General features: G+C 52.2%; 3 protein-coding genes across 3 annotated transcripts; 2 read left to right on the forward strand and 1 right to left on the reverse strand.

Annotated features, from left to right (window-relative positions):
- Positions 1-862: 862 nt before the first annotated feature.
- Positions 863-9,289, forward strand: M406DRAFT_59909 (uncharacterized protein; the record flags this gene model as incomplete). Its single annotated transcript, XM_040924658.1, has 7 exons — positions 863-896; positions 957-1,507; positions 1,582-5,878; positions 5,972-7,680; positions 7,780-8,353; positions 8,497-8,786; positions 8,882-9,289. 7 exons carry the CDS (start codon positions 863-865, stop codon positions 9,287-9,289), a joined length of 7,863 nt encoding a protein of 2,620 aa, XP_040782118.1.
- Positions 9,290-10,008: 719 nt separating this feature from the next.
- On the reverse strand, positions 10,009-12,243 carry M406DRAFT_217911 (uncharacterized protein; the record flags this gene model as incomplete). Its single annotated transcript, XM_040915514.1, has 8 exons — positions 10,009-10,233; positions 10,308-10,675; positions 10,750-10,873; positions 10,968-11,028; positions 11,102-11,549; positions 11,603-11,625; positions 11,697-11,985; positions 12,069-12,243. Coding segments are annotated over 8 exons (1,713 nt in total), but the record flags the coding sequence as incomplete, so codon positions are not given.
- Positions 12,244-14,465: 2,222 nt separating this feature from the next.
- M406DRAFT_354712 (putative short-chain dehydrogenases/reductase) lies at positions 14,466-15,743 on the forward strand. Its single transcript, XM_040922982.1, has 2 exons — positions 14,466-14,848; positions 14,954-15,743. Exons 1-2 carry the CDS (start codon positions 14,500-14,502, stop codon positions 15,619-15,621), a joined length of 1,017 nt encoding a protein of 338 aa, XP_040782120.1. The 5' UTR covers positions 14,466-14,499; the 3' UTR covers positions 15,622-15,743.
- Positions 15,744-15,939: the final 196 nt, after the last annotated feature.

Genomic DNA, 15,939 nt, shown 5'->3' on the forward strand with positions numbered 1-15,939 from the left:
GGCATCTTGTCAGCCATTAGCATCGGGCGTGAACTCGTGTCAATACTGTACGCAGCCTCATGGTCCAGCCGCAAGCTACCGGAGTTTCACCTGTAAACGTCCACAGTCTCCAAATCTTTGTTAACATGGCAAGCCGGTCGTACAGTCAGCCTCAGGGCCTGTCCCTGACTTCTTCATCACCATGCTGTGGCAGACTCTCGGAGCTCGGACGCAAACATCAATCCTGGTATGATAGATTCTCTCCAAACTAGTATCGCAGCGATTGTCCGGCGCATAAGGTGGATCTGGTTGTCCGAAGAGAAGTGTTCAGGTCAGTCAAGCTCGCTTGAAGTGTGAGTGCGCCAATAATCTCCAAGTCGTGTGCTGGAGCTCAGTAGATTTGGAGAATTAGGTATCTGGACGCCCTTTACAACAATTAAGATTGATTTTGAAAGACGCTGCATACAACCAGTGTATCATTATCTAACTTTGAGGCTGGAAAACTCCGATTGACAGTGTACTCCGCCTGGGCCGTCGCAGGGAGTGTAAGCGTCGGCCTTTCAGTTGTAGTTCAAGAACGAAACTCGCAGGCCGCGGCGATGATTTGTGACTGTTCTAGATGATCAAGAGCTAGTAGGAGTTTTATGTGGGCCATCACGGTTGTGGTGCACTGGAGTCTGTAGAGGAGACTTGAAGCAATGAATGTAATTAGATGAACCAAGCCGGCTTTCCAGCAATCGCTGAGAATCGACAGACTGTTCATCGGATAACTCAGCATCAATTGACCTGTGTGCCTCATCGTGGTGTTCGATAGTGCACAACTCGTATTTTTTTTAGACATACGAGGGTGCTGTCCATCTAGTCCACATCCCCTTCACCAGCCATGGCCACTACGTCGCCTCAACGCGAGAGGATGAGTACAGACACAGTCTTGATCTTCGGATCGCAAGCTCTAGACTTTACCCTGGAGACAGCAGACCAGCTCCGATCTGCCATTCTCACCCGCCCTGCCCTGCACTGGGTTGCCGATGTCCTTGCCAACCTCCGACACCAGTGGGACACTATCACAGAGTCTGTTCCCGAGCTTCAGGACTATGCCGGCGGAGAACTCCTGGACGACCTCCACGAGTGGGTACGAACAGGTGTGTTCCCACAAGGGACGCACGCCTTTCCGCTCCCCAACATTCTCTTGACACCACTGGTCGTCATCACTCACTTGGCACAATATTGGTCCTTCAAGGAACGGGCTGGGGCTGCTGCTTCTCCTCCAAGCCAACAGCGTCGCAGCGAGACCCTGGGCTTGTGTACTGGCATTCTGAGCGCGGCTGCCGTGTCGAGCGCTGCCAATGATGCTCAGCTTCAAAGGTTCGGCGCGGTGGCTGTGCGCCTGGCCATGGTGATCGGTGCTCTTGTCGACGCTCAAGATTTTGATGGGAAAGGACAGGCAAAATGGAGTGTTTTCTCCGCGGTGTGGACCTCGGCCGATCTGGACGGTGTACTTGAGGCAGTGTTGCCAGAATATCCCGAGGTAAGAAGAGCCAATAATCATGAAGTCAAAGAGACTCAGGGGGAGTAAACCTGACATGAAGCCTTCTTTTCTAGGCATACACTTCTGTCCTCCCAGATGAGCGACGGGCCACAATAACCTGCCACAGGACAGACGTAGATTCCCTCCAGGAACGCCTGAAAAGTGCCGGCCTGAGCACCACCAACCTGAGCCTACGCGGCAGTTTCCACAACGCAAGCAATACCAGCCTAGCCGAGTCCCTCATTCACTTTGCCGACAGGCACAGGGATTTCCAGTTTCCAGACATTGCCGAGTTAGTGCTGCCTACGCGGCTCGACTCGGGAGGCAGCGATTATTCTGTCACGACGACAAGAACAAAAACAAGACCAGGCTCTCTACACGAGAAAGTGGTGCACTCCATGCTGACAGAGCAGGCGAATTGGCAGCAGGCCTTCAAGGGATTGCTGAAGCAGCAGCAGACGCCCAAGGTTGCTGTGTCATTCGGCCTGGAGCGCTGTGTGCCAGGCTGGTTGTCGCGCAAGCTCGGGGCGCGGCTGGTGCAGATCACCAGTCTGGATGAGCTGTCGGCCGAGGAAAAGGATAAGCTTTCCAACACGCTGTGGCCAGGAGGAGTGGCTTCGGACGATGCTGTCGCGGTGGTGGGTATGTCCTGTCTGCTTCCAGGCGCCCCTGACCTTGACGGATTCTGGGATATTCTGTGCGCCGGCAAGTCACAGCACAAAGAGGCTCCCTCGGACCGTTTCTTCTTTGAGACTGCATGGCGCGAGGCAGATCCGCAGCGCAAGTGGTACGGGAACTTCCTCGAGGACTATGACACGTTCGACCACAAGTTCTTCAAGAAGAGCCCGCGCGAGATGGCCTCGACAGACCCACAGCACCGATTGATTCTACAGGCTGCCTACCAGGCCATAGAGCAGTCTGGGTACTTTAATAACCCCACTGAGGATAAGCACATTGGCTGTTATGTCGGTGTCGGTCTGGTCGACTATGAGAACAATATCGCTTGTCATCCAGCTGGTGCTTTTGCAGCCACGGGCAATCTAAAGTCGTTTGCCGCCGGGAAAATCAGCCATTATTTTGGCTGGACAGGACCAGGCCTTACTATCGATACGGCTTGTTCCTCCTCAGCCGTCGCTGTCCATACAGCGTGCAGGGCAATCTTGTCTGGTGAGTGCTCAGGAGCGCTGGCGGGCGGGGTAAACGTCATGACGAGCCCGGAATGGTTCCAGAACTTGGCGGGTGCGTCGTTTCTGAGCACGACGGGACAGTGCAAGCCCTTTGATATTGATGCGGATGGATACTGTCGAGCGGAAGCGGTCGGGGCTGTCTACCTCAAGAGGCTTTCGACAGCCATTGCAGACGGGAACCAAATTCTGGGTATCGTCGCATCATCTGGCGTGTACCAGAACGAGAATTGTACCGCCATCACTGTGCCCAACGCTCCCTCACTTTCTGGGCTGTTCCGAGATGTAGTCAACCGTGCTGGCCTTGAGCCTAGACAAGTGTCTGTCGTTGAGGCGCACGGGACTGGTACACCAGTGGGCGACCCGGCCGAGTACGACAGCGTACGGCGTGTGTTTGGTGGTTCCAGCCGCTCAGGAGGTAACGCACTGTCCTTGAGCTCTGTCAAGGGCCTTCTGGGTCATTCAGAATCGGCATCTGGTATTGTCGCCCTGCTCAAGGTTCTGCTCATGATCACCAAGAGGGCCATTCCTCCACAGGCCTCCTTCAAGACCATCAATCCTAGCATACACGCCACTCCGGCAGATAACATTGAGATCCCGACCAGCGTGAGGCCTTGGGACGTTGAGTATCGAGCGGCATTGATCAACAATTACGGCGCTTCCGGTTCCAATGCCTCCTTGGTCATCACACAAGGCCCAACAACACGCGAGTCCACAGAGCGGAGTATGGCTAGATCCGGGCTCCAAAATGCTAGATACCCATTCTGGCTCACTGGCTTTGATCGCCGCAGTCTTCGAGCGTATAGCACACGACTGTTGCAATTTCTGACCTCACAAGAGGGAGCAGCCCGAAGCCTAGCACCAACCCTGGCAGATTTGTCCTTCCAGGTGTCTCGACAATCGAACCGGACCCTGCCTCAGTCCCTTATTTTCAGCAGCAGCTCCATAGAGGACCTCAAGGAGAGACTGACCGGGTTTGTCAAGGGGGATGACAAGATATTGGTCCCTACTCCACGGCATCAGGACTCGCAGCCTGTCGTCCTCTGTTTTGGTGGCCAGATTTCCACCTTTGTCGGTCTGGACCGTGATGTGTATGACTCCATCAAGATCCTACGCAAGAATCTTGACGAGGTGAACGATGTCTGCATATCTCTCGGACTCGACAGCATCTACCCAACATTTTTCCAAAAGACGCCCATTCACAACACGGTCGGTCTTCAGACGGCCCTCTTTGCCATGCAATACTCCTGCGCCCGAACCTGGATCGATTGTGGTGTCAAGGTCTCTGCCGTGGTCGGGCACAGCTTTGGTGAGCTCACAGCCATGTGCGTCTCGGGCGTCCTCTCTCTGAACGATGCCGTAAAACTCGTGGCCGGTAGAGCCCGCATTATTCAGGACCAGTGGCCTGCCGAGAGAGGGGCCATGATGGCTATCGAGGGCGATCTTGAGGACGTCCAACGCCTGTTGGCAGAGGCGAGCGACAAAACCCCAAGAGAGGCTGCTGCTACTATTGCGTGTTTCAATGGGCCTCGAAGTTTTACCTTGGCAGGCTCAGCTGCGGCCATCGACACGGTCTTGGAAATTGTTGCGGATAAAAATAACATGTACAATTCGGCCGCCTCTGTCAAAACGAAAAGGCTCGACGTGTCACATGCTTTCCACTCGACGCTGGTGGACAACATTGTGCCTGCGCTCAAGAAACTAGGTCGCAAGCTCATCCTCCGGAACCCAGTCATCCCGCTGGAAAGGGCAGTCCCTGATGACGAGGCCAATTCTGCTCTGACCGTGGACTTTGTTTCGGCACATATGAGGAACCCCGTGTATTTCCACCACGCCGTCCACAGGCTGGCGCAGAAATATCCAGAGGGCTGTATCTGGCTCGAGGCCGGGTCCAACTCAACCATTACTATGATGGCTGGTCGTGCTCTCGGATTACCCAAGTCTTCGTCTTCATCTTCACTCTTCCAAGCGGTCAATATCACGAGCAATAATTCGTTCAGGTATTTGGCCGAGACCACCACAAACCTCTGGCAGGCCGGCTTGGCCGTGTCGTTCTGGGCCCATCACGCCTCACAGTCTTCCGAGTATCCCATTCACCTTTTACCTCCGTACCAGTTCGAAAAGGCCAAACATTGGATGGATCTGAAGAAACCAGTCAAGGCAGTTCTCCAGGATTCTCTTTCTCCACCTGCTGGTGCACCCCAGAATCCACCATTCGGCAGCATCCCCAACGGCGTCTGGACTTTCATGGGTTACCAGGACAGCAAAGAAAGCAGAGCTCGATTTCGTATCAACACAAACACAGCCGAGTATGAGAAATATGTCTCGGCGCATGTGATTGCCGAGACTGCGCCCATCTGTCCCAGCACGTACCAGCTCGTCATCGCCATCGACGCCCTAGCTAGCCTAACGGGAGATCCAAAGTGCAAGCGGATCAAACCGCGGCTTCAGGGCATGGTGAGCCACTCGCCTATGGTTATGGGCTCTTCACAGTTGTACTGGCTGGATGCAGAAAGGGAACAGGCAGATCCAAATACCTGGACTTGGAAGATTGTTGGCGAGAGCAATAGTAGCAGCAGCAGATCTGGATCGTCGAATCCGACGACGCTCTTCGTGGCTGGCTGCCTTGAGTTCAAGCCTGCACAGGAAATCGAGCAAGAGATGCTGCGATACCAGCGGCTCGTCCAACACGAGCGAAGTCTTGTGCTCCTCGATGGCAGTGCAGCCGAAGGCGCTATTGTGGGGAGCCGAAATATCTACAGGGCATTCTCGTCCATCGTCCAGTACAAGCACCAGATATACAGAGGGCTTCAGAGGCTGGCATGCCGCGGAACTGAATCCGCAGGGCGAGTCAAACAGGCGCACACCGCCGATAAGTGGCTTGATCTCGGCCTTGCCGACGGGTTCTGCCAGGTGGCTGGCATCTATCTCAACAGCATGGCCGACAGTTCTGCTGCTGACGAGGACACGATGTTTATCTCTGATTGCATCGATAGTTGGATAAGGTCGCCTAAACTGGATTACGATGACGAAGAATTGCACCCAGTGGCTGTGTGGGACATCCTAGCGTGCCACTCGCGGCCTTCGGACGCGGAATGTACCAGCGATGTCTTTGTCTTTGATCATGAGACGGGCGAGTTGGTTGAAGTGATTCTGGGGATTCACTACGTGCGTGTTGCGCGAGGCAGTATGGGCAAACTCTTGACCCGTCTCTCTGGTGGAAAGGCTGTGGCGCCCTCCTCATCTCACCCTGCGGTGTCCTCTTCTCAGTCTCTGAAAGTGGTTCCCAAGGTGAATGGCCATAACGGTCCTTCAGAGGCCATTCTCAACGGCCATTCTAAGCCGGAGAAAAAAGAGAAAAAATCGCAGAAGACAAAGTCGACGACACGTCCAGATATCACGGATCAAGTACGAGATTTGGTATGCAACCTATCAGGCCTAGAACCCGAAGAGGTGCAGCTCAGCTCGAAGCTCGTTGACCTGGGTATCGATTCGCTTATGGGCATGGAACTGGCGACAGAAGTACAGAATCTGTTCAGATGCAGCCTCGACATGTCTGACTTGCTGGAGGTCACTGACTTCCGGAGTCTGATCACTTGTATCAATAAGGCCATTGGACCGGGCGACGCGTCTGTCGAGGAGGACGACAATGATGACTACGATGAAGCTGAGGACGCTGAAGTCCCACAAATCAATGGTGACAACAACAGTTTCCATGCCAACGGGCAGACCAATGGAGGAATAGCAGTCAATGGCTATACCAGCGAAGACGTGAATGGTCTCCACACGACCGACACAGAGGACCTCACCTCCATTCCAATATCTGTCCTCCTCGACGCCTTCGACGACACCAAGAGTGCCACAGACCGCTTCATCCAGGAAAGCGGATTCTCTGACTATGTGGATCAGATCCTGCCCAAATCAGATGAACTATGCGTCGTGCACATCCTCGACGCCTTCGACCAGCTGGGTTGTCCGCTGCGCGACGCAAAGCCAGGCCAGGTGCTCGAGAGGATCGAGTACCTGCCCCGCCACGAACAATTCGTCGAGTTCATCTACGATCTTCTCCAGACGAGCGGCCTGGTTGAGCTGAAGAAGAGTGGTGGTGATAATATCAGAATAATCCGGACCAGCAAACGGCCTCCTCAGAAAACAGCCGCCTTGCTCCTCGAAGAGCTGATCCAAGACAATCCCATCCATGTATATGACCACAGGCTGACCTATCTGACGGGCTGTAAGCTCGCAGACTGCCTGGTCGGAAAGGCTGATGGGCTGCAGCTCGTGTTCGCCTCGGCGGAGGGGCGTGAAGTCGTCTCCGGGATGTACGGCAAATCGCCCATCAACGTGGCCTGGATTCGACAGATGGAACATCTGCTGCGGGAATTCTTCCTCCGCCTTCCCAGCCGGCAGCAGCAGCAGAGGAATCAAGGTCCCATCGAGATCCTTGAGATGGGCGCAGGCACAGGAGGCACCACTGCCAATCTCATCCCCGTCTTAGAGGGTCTCGGTGTGCCCTTTAGATACACAGTGACAGATCTGTCGCCCTCTTTGGTGGCTGCAGCACGCAAGAGATTCAAGGGAAAGAAATTCATGAACTTCCAGGTCTTGGATATCGAGAGTCCTCCACCGGCAGACCTCCTCAGCAGCAAGCACATTGTCTTGGCCACCAATTGTGTGCACGCTACGCACAGCCTGGCCGAGTCTACCAGGAATATCCGCAAGTTGCTGCGCCCAGACGGTGTGCTGATGATGCTGGAGATGACCCAGACCATTCCCTGGATCGATCTCGTCTTTGGCCTGATCGAGGGCTGGTGGCTGTTCAACGACGGTCGCCGCCATGCCCTCCAGCCGCCCGAGGTCTGGGACCGCACCATGCGGTCTGTCGGGTATGGCCATGTTGACTGGACCGACGGCGTTCAGCCAGAAGCCAAAATTCAGCGCATCATCATCGCCACAGCCTCGACGCCAAACCACCACCAACAACAAATCGTCAACAATGGCCATCGGGTACAGAACCCTTCTCCATCCTCCCTTATTTCTCCTCCTCTTTCTCCTCCTGTTGCTGCTGCGAGCCTCTCCGCTGACCAGGCCGCGCGCCAAACAGCAGTAGACGCCTTCGTCGCCAAGCACACGGCCGACTTTGCCGTCCCTGCGCCGCTGCCCACAGAACAGCAACAGCAGGGTGGCGGCGGTAGTGGTGACTGTGTGCTGATCACGGGCGCGACGGGAAGTCTCGGCTCGCACCTGGTAGAACACTTTACCAGAATGTCCAACGTCCAACAGGTCGTGTGCCTCAACCGCCGTAGCGTCAGCACCGAGTCGCAGCCGCGCCAGTTGGCGGCGCTGTCATCACGGGGCGTGCGGCTTTCGCGCACGGAGCTGGCCAAAATCAAGGTGCTGGCGGGCGACACGAGCAGAGCCTGGCTGGGCGTGGGCAAGTCGGAATATTTTGAGCTCGCCGCCACCGTGACCCATGTCGTGCATAATGCGTGGCCCATGAGCCTATCGCGTGCTGTGGAGGCTTTTGAACCTCAGTTTCGGACTATGCGCAATCTTCTGGATCTGGCGGCCGAGTGTGGAGCGCGGAATAGGAAGAGAAGGAGACAGTCTGGGATCGAATCATCTGAGATGGACAAGGTTGGCTTCTTGTTTGTGTCGTCGAGTACGTTTGATATTTTTCTTCTTCTTTCTTCCTTTCTTTCTTTCTGTCTCTCCTCATTTCCATTCTTCTGTCCTCGGTCTCCTACACGTTCAAGAGTGTCACATCTGATGGATAAAGCTGACATTTGCGTTGAATCCGGGCAGTTGCAACAACAGGCTACTATCCATTATGGTCAGGGCAAGTTCGGGCGCCTGAGGACAGGGTTGGTGTTGAGTCCGTGCTGCCCAACGGCTACGGCGACGCCAAGCTCGTGTGCGAGAAGATGTTGGACATGACACTGCATCGATTCCCAGACACATTCACTAGACCCATGGTGGTACGCATTGGCCAAATCGCGGGGTCTACCTCGAGTGGTTATTGGAACCCCGTGGAGCATCTCGCCTTCTTGATCAAATCCTCGCAGACCGTGCGTGCTCTGCCAAACTTCAAAGGGGTCAGTGCCTGCTTTCCTTGTTCTTCTCCATCCTTTGGCAATGATGAATACAATGTTATTGATTACTCACTATTATGATTTCACTTTCCATACAGACTCTCTCTTGGTGTCCAGTTGATAGTGTGGCCGCAACCCTCGGAGACCTCCTTCTCGGTTCCGACAAGGCACATCCCGTCTACCACATTGAGAATCCTGCGCGCCAGTCCTGGCAGGACATGGTTCGGCTTCTAGCTGAGCAGCTCGATGTTTCCGACGTCGTGCCATTTTCGGAATGGTTAGAGCGGGTCCGGAGTCATCCCGGCTCGGTCGAGGACAATCCCGCCGTGGGCCTGGTGGATTTTCTTGGACGACACTTTATCAGGATGTCGTGTGGTGATCTTGTCTTAGATACGGTTCATGCACGGGAGCACTCCGAGACGCTGCGTAATGTGAGGTCTGTGAGTCACGAGCAGGTAGCCAAGTATGTCGAGAGTTGGAAGAGGACTGGATTTCTGAGGGAGTAGCAAGGGTGTAGTTTCATGGTCAAGTAGTCAGAGTTGTGGTGTATGGGCAACCTTTTCCCCTTTCCATGTTCTTTGTTGTTTCTTCCTTTTGATAGACCATTTCCACAGGTAAATAGACTTGGTATAGTACTGCATGATATGGACGTCATCGTTTTTCTTTCGGAAACTTTGAATAGCTTTGCTGTAGTACTCAACATCCAAACAGCAATTTGTTTTGTTTTGGTGTCTATATTCTCTTTCAATAACTAAACAAAGAAGAAGAATTAGTAGTAGAACATGAGATCATGTACTAAGCAAGCAATACGTATTCGAGTTCCTCGTTACTGCAGAGGAGGGTCGAATCTCAAAGGCTATGCAACAAACCGTCGGTCAAGTCATGTTGAAAATAGTGGCGCGCACAACACAAATTAACCCAAGATGGAAAACAAAGAACATAATGAAGTGTGCTAAGAAATGTCGGAGAGATATTTCAGGTAATTTCTTTTATTCCTACTTTTTCTTTTCCCTCTACTTCAACTACAGCATTGAGACGCCTTGAAATATTGTTCATTCTGCCTGCGACTCAATGCTCCCATCCTGAACAGGAATCAAAGTGACGAGACTGGAAGAGACTTCTGCATCTAGCTTACATCTTACACCTGGAATTATTTCCTCTCATGTAAACGTGTGGGCTCTCTTCTGAAACTTCACAGGGAAGTGGTACTCTTGCTGTCCGTATCTAACATGTCGTCATTCCTGCTCAACATGGTCGAGTAGTGTGCCGCGAGGTAGTTCACATCAGACACTCTAGCCAAGGCCTCCACACAGCTGGCGAGGTCTTCTTTTATTGTTTCTTGCTCCTGATTCTGTTCCTCGTCCGTGGTAGGAAGGAAAACGGTCGAGTGTCGTTGTAGGGATAAGTACTCGGCTGCCGTGTGAATCGCTATCGGCATGAGGATGCATGACTGAAATCGAATGTATTAGCAAGTATGTTCTGATGTACGATAAATGTATCCATGTCCCAGCGAGCCGTGATCACCTTGAAAAAGCCCAGTTGGGCATAATCCCTGGCCACAAGGGCAATTTCATGTGCAGCCACCGCCGCCCGTTTCTGGTACTCAAGAACCTGAAAGGTGGAATCCTCTTGCATCATGAGAGGTTCTGTGATTTTGTACATGTAAAGTACTCCCGTCTGAAGAGATACATGGGCTTGTAGAAGGAGCGGATCTGCGTAAAGTGAGGATGAGGAATAGCTCTGGCTCAAGTTGGCCATCCGTGCCATCAAGAGGCCATCGATCCAATCGTGTCGCTCCCAGAAACTCTTCGTATTGCCATAGAGCTGTTCCATGGAGGACGTGTTGGAATGCGAGTATGCTCGGCCGCTTATAGTTGCCACCATGGCAGCTTCTATTGTCCGAGATGAGCGTTGTCAGTCAACTATAAACCTCAAGAAACAAAGAGCTTGAGACTGAGTGGCTTACCCGCTAGCTGCGAGAATGAGCTGTACAGCCCGGACCTGGAGACCAATGCCTCAGGTAGAAAACAGCCTTGGACAGGATTTCCGCTCTGGAAATCTAAGTCTGACATCGGGAGGCGGGTGCAGATCTGCATTTTGCTAATAATCAGACGACTAAGTTTTGACATGATCTTGATGTGGTAGTAAGCTGAAGGGTCGAGATTCCAATGGATATACACCTACGGCTTCTTCAGTCAGTGTCACCGGAAGTCCCTTGTCTGGACTGATTGCGAGATCGAGACAGCTAGATGCCCTGTTAGCCCTTCAATATCTCAGCTTTGTTTCTCTTTCAGTGTCGCTCGCATGGGGATGCTCACTAGCTGGACCAAAATGCGCGTCTCTTCTCTTCTGCGGTGACACCATCATCGACGGATGATCCGAACGCTTGCATGATGCTGGCCTGCGGACTGTCGACTTCGTGTAGTTTCAGTAGCTGTACAAGCCGGAAGACCCTCCCGGCACTGATCCAGGCTCGGCGGTAGCTCGAGCGGAGGAACTCGTAGTGGGTCAAGAGGAGCCATGCCTGTAACTGTTCAAGATGTTGTTGGGACATATCGTGTTCCTCGCTCTCACGCTCCTCCAACATTTTCCGGGTCTCGCGATACATGGACTCACGCATACTCTCAAATTGGGAGGACATGGCCATGGCCAGAGTCCACATGGCGTTTTGTAGACACAGCCGGTAGCCTCCACAGGCTGTGGCATCATCGGTGGACGCCCATGAGAAATAGCGTGTCTTGTTCAAGATAGGGACGATGGGATGTGCTGGTAATTCGTCAACGATGACTGTAGTGCTTATAGAACTGCGAAAAGCCTACCTCGGTCGAAGTAGAGCTGGTCTCTGGATTTTCACAAGTTGAACACCAGGTTTCAGTCCAAGCCCTCAGTGGTATCGATCTGGTCAGGACTTACAGATCAGCCCGTACCCACCCAGTCAAGAAAGTGCTACGGGAACTCAGCGGTGTTGTAGGGTATGGTGAATAGCTTGGACCTGGGCTCTTTTCTGAAACAGCATTTAGGTCATCACCAGACGCCCCTCTGCTTGTTCGTCGCCCATCCCATTGTACACTTTCGCCGCTGCCAATTTCTGCTTTTTGCCGATGGGCCTCGCTGAGATTCGACGCGACTTCAGAATCGCCTCTCGTCTGCTCGAGCAACTTCTCTTCAAGATTTTCTTTTCGACGAATCAGCTTTGTGGGTTCTCCCAAAGGTGAATCTTTTCTGTTTCATACGATACTAAACAATCTTAACAATATATGGCAGGAGGAAATAGAATCGTCATACCAATATGGGTACGTAGGTCTTTGAGAAACCCCTTTTTAGGGCCCCTAGGTAATCGTTTGGTACTCCTTTCGCATGGAATACCATTTTTGAAACATGTCCCACACGTAGGTCGACCCCGGTCACAACGAAGTTTCCTCTTTCTGCACTCTTCACATGCAGTGCCTGGTTGCTGTCTATTATTTTGATCCGGCATGGCGTCCGTGCTTTAGAGGATTTTTGTTACGGCGTCAAGGACTGAAATCCCGAAACACGACAATAGTGACGCAGTAATTAGGACAGCGGGACTCTCTGATCGGAGACGTATCTAAATAGCAGCGAAAGCACGCCTGGGAGGCTGATGACCCTTATCACTGCCCCCAGATCTAGCCTGATGATGGCTGTGGGTGAGTGATAGCAGTGGCTGAGTCAGGATGGCAATCCATCCTATGCACAGTCACCTCACTGTCTATTCCCACAGGAGCGGCGTATACATCCAAACTAGTCGGCCTTTTGGTGAGCTTGACCTGATATACACCCTGAAATGTACTACAATAAGCACCACAAGATAGGCTATACTATTAAGGGCACCATTTAGAAACGGCCAGAAGGACTGGTACGACTATTATCTGACAGATAACCGTGATGGTAAGCAATGCATCCGAATGTCCGATCAGTCCCTCAAATGGGCAATCGTCCCCGGAGAAGTCAGCAGCGACAAGCTGGCCAATCACCTGAAGTGGGTGGCATCAGCGTCAATACAAAATACGGTGGCACTGAGCGGCCGATATTTGAAATATAGCTCTCTTGGGATAATCCACGGGACCCAGGGGTGGCGAAGGGCGTCGGCGTGTGAGCACACGAGCGAGGACGGGATAAGAAACGTCAGCATCGGGAAGTTTGCGTGCCGCTTCCTTTGATGACGCTGAAACTTACCTGATGCTCAACATAATAACGCTATCTTGTGTATTTAAGCACTGCCTAGAGACCAGGACCAGGTTGTTAGGTAATGAGCATCTAATGAACCGCAGGCACACTGCAATTTGTACCCTCAACATGATAAAGCCATGGAGTTACGGCTTTAGGGGTTGCCTTGGGTATCATGTTTTGAAAATATAATTTTGTATGGTTTCTGGACTTCAGGTCTCGTTGATAGCTCATAAATCAAATCATTAGTGATCACAGCACAGAACATGACATACCAGATAACTACTATATGGACTCTCAAGCAGTTCCTTAATCAGCACTGCACTAAAGGACACGGATCCAACATACATCCCAGGCTGTGGTGTGCTTTGTGATTGACTCATGCACGCCGTGTAGTGTTCCTACTAATCGTACGCAGTGAGTAAATGGCGAGTCCCAGGCGCGTGAGATCATTATTCGCCTTGGAGTTAAACAACGATGTGAATGGTTGGATACCGGCCTCTGGGATACAAAGCTGAAACAGTATACCTCCTCACGTTTTCAAGGCTGGATCCATCGTTTGCCAAGGTCAAGCCTCTTGACGCACGATCACGCCCTTTGAGTACACCGACATGGGGATCGTTGCCCTCGATACACCGCGTGTGTCATGCAAGCACGGCAGAGATCGGACATCTTGCAGGTGTCAAATCAAGTGTGTTGAAGCCACATGCACCTCGCCTTGCCAGAACAGTATGCTGGTGCGTTGCAGTGGGCATCTGCCTGGTCGCTTTTTGTCGTACAGGCATTCTAGAACAATGCAACTCTCTCCGATCAAGATTCTACAGCAGATGACTGCTGATACTGTGGCATTCATTCACCATCTTATCATGATCTGAAGAGAATGGACAGGTAGATCTAGCATGCTTTATAGCTAGACCCGATCAGGACGAGGTTCCGCTAAACTCAGTGAGCCTAGGGGATTTTCGGGAAGTTAATCATCTGCGGCTGGAGAAGTTGACGACATTTGATTTTGCCGTTGTTAAGCGGTCCATACTGAGTCCGCTTGCTGCCAGGATTGCTAGGAGCAGATTGTCAGGCTTGATGGGTACATTATGAAAGTTACGTATTTATGAAACTGGTATTATGCCTGGCGTAAAAAACGAGTGCCCACAAAAAGAGGCCGTACGGAACGGGACGCTGGTGGACGACTCAATACGATTCGAGGTTAGCGCCATAGCAGAGCAGAAAGCTAACCTCGAATCGTATCGACGGCAACCTTTCTCGCTTGGTTCCTTAATTCCGAGCCCAACTTCCATACATAGACAAGGAGCTCAAGCCACGATTGGCTGATTTGCCCTTGCTCTTAACCGTAATTCGTATTGCGATGCTGCCAGATGAGCTGCCTGGTTTGTGAACTGGTGCAAAGGAGCCTCTTATATCTTGATGAGTATCTCGTTAATTCGAAAAGAGATAGCCTCTATTCTCCTTTTTGACATCACAGCTCTGACCTTGTTGCACTTGGCAAAATCAATTAGTTCTTCCGTCCACCATGCCCGAATTATCCACCGTACAAGCTTCAAACGCCAGCCTTGCCACCAGCCTTCCAGCTGGATTGGTGGCTGTCTTTGTAGGTGCCACCAGCGGCATAGGCGAGTATGCCCTCAAGGCCTTCGTCAAGGAAACTACAAGTCCCAAGGTTTACTTTGTCGGCCGCACTCAAGCCGACGCAGACAGGGTTGTTGCCGATCTCAGGAAGTTGAACCGCCAGGGAACCTACATTTTCATCAGGTCGGATGTCGCCTTGCTGAAGAATGTCAACGATGTATGCGCCCAGATTCTGGCCAAACAGGAGGCCATCAATCTCTTGTTCATGACTCAAGGCACCATGGCAATTGAGAGTAAGTCCTCATCCCTAACGAGTTAATTGTGTAAGGCTAAGGTAAAGGGAGGAGAGAAGAAGAAAACGAAAACCGACTAAACCCTGATTTTGACCTATCTTGCAGGAACCGCCGAGGGCTTGGCTCCAGCCTATGTTCTACCAATCACGTCTCGTGTTCTTTTCATCCTGAATCTCCTGCCAGCCCTGCAGAATGCAACGGAATTGAAGCGCGTTGTCTCGGTCTTCGCAGCAGGGTTTGAGGGCCCATACGACGACAAGGACTGGGCAAATTTCCCTGTCAAGAATCTCATGAAAAGCCGTCCTCACCTCGCGACCATGATCACTTTAGCACACAGCATCCTAGCGCGACGGGCGCCCGACATCAGCTTCGTCCATGACTTCCCTGGAGCCGTCAAGACCGCCTTCGGCAAGGACGCAAAGGGCAGGATGGCTGTAGTCAGGAACATCTTCAACTTCATCGGACATTTTGTCATCAAGTACTTGCCCCCCGAGACGTCCGGGGCGCTTCAGATCTACAACGCTACCAGCTCGCGTTTCCCACCAGCAAGAGGTGGCGCTGACGGCGTGCCCCTGTCAAAAGGCGTCAAGGTTGCTAGGGGCATTGACGGGAAGCTAGGCAGCGGTGTGTATTCTGTTAATGAGAACTGCGACGATGTGTCGCTAGAGATTGACAGGCACATTGCCAAGGCCAAAGCTGATGGTGCAGAGGAGAGTCTGTGGGCCCATCTCACTGGGGAAATCCAGCAACACACTGGCAAGAATTTCGATTAGTTGATTACTTGAACTTCTTGCAGACGCATATGCGGGTGAAAACCTTAATACCCTTCCCTTATCTCTATCTAGAATCCCAGCACATACATGTCATCAGTCGTTACAAAATCGCTGCTCTAGTCATCATGGTTCTCGAATCATTTGTGCAAGTCTTACGCCGGTGTGCCGTATGGCTCCAGGGATCTCGATCTTTCATGTGATCCCACACTAATCCAGTCACGATTGCTACCTTGTATAAAACTAGAGGTCTTCAAAACACAAAGTGCACTAAACTCCATAGGCCAAAATCAGCCCGTGGTGATACCTTTGTCTGAAGTT

This window comes from Cryphonectria parasitica (assembly GCF_011745365.1).
Source record: "Cryphonectria parasitica EP155 unplaced genomic scaffold M406scaffold_1, whole genome shotgun sequence".
NCBI classification, from domain to species: Eukaryota; Fungi; Ascomycota; class Sordariomycetes; order Diaporthales; family Cryphonectriaceae; genus Cryphonectria; species Cryphonectria parasitica.

Excerpts from the sequence above, each read along its gene's own strand:
- M406DRAFT_354712 (XM_040922982.1), top strand. The coding sequence starts at position 14,500 with ATGCCCGAATTATCCACCGTACAAGCTTCAAACGCCAGCCTTGCCACC. Across the intron at positions 14,849-14,953 it reads AGGCACCATGGCAATTGAGA|GAACCGCCGAGGGCTTGGCT; the intron begins GTAAGTCCTCAT and ends CCTATCTTGCAG.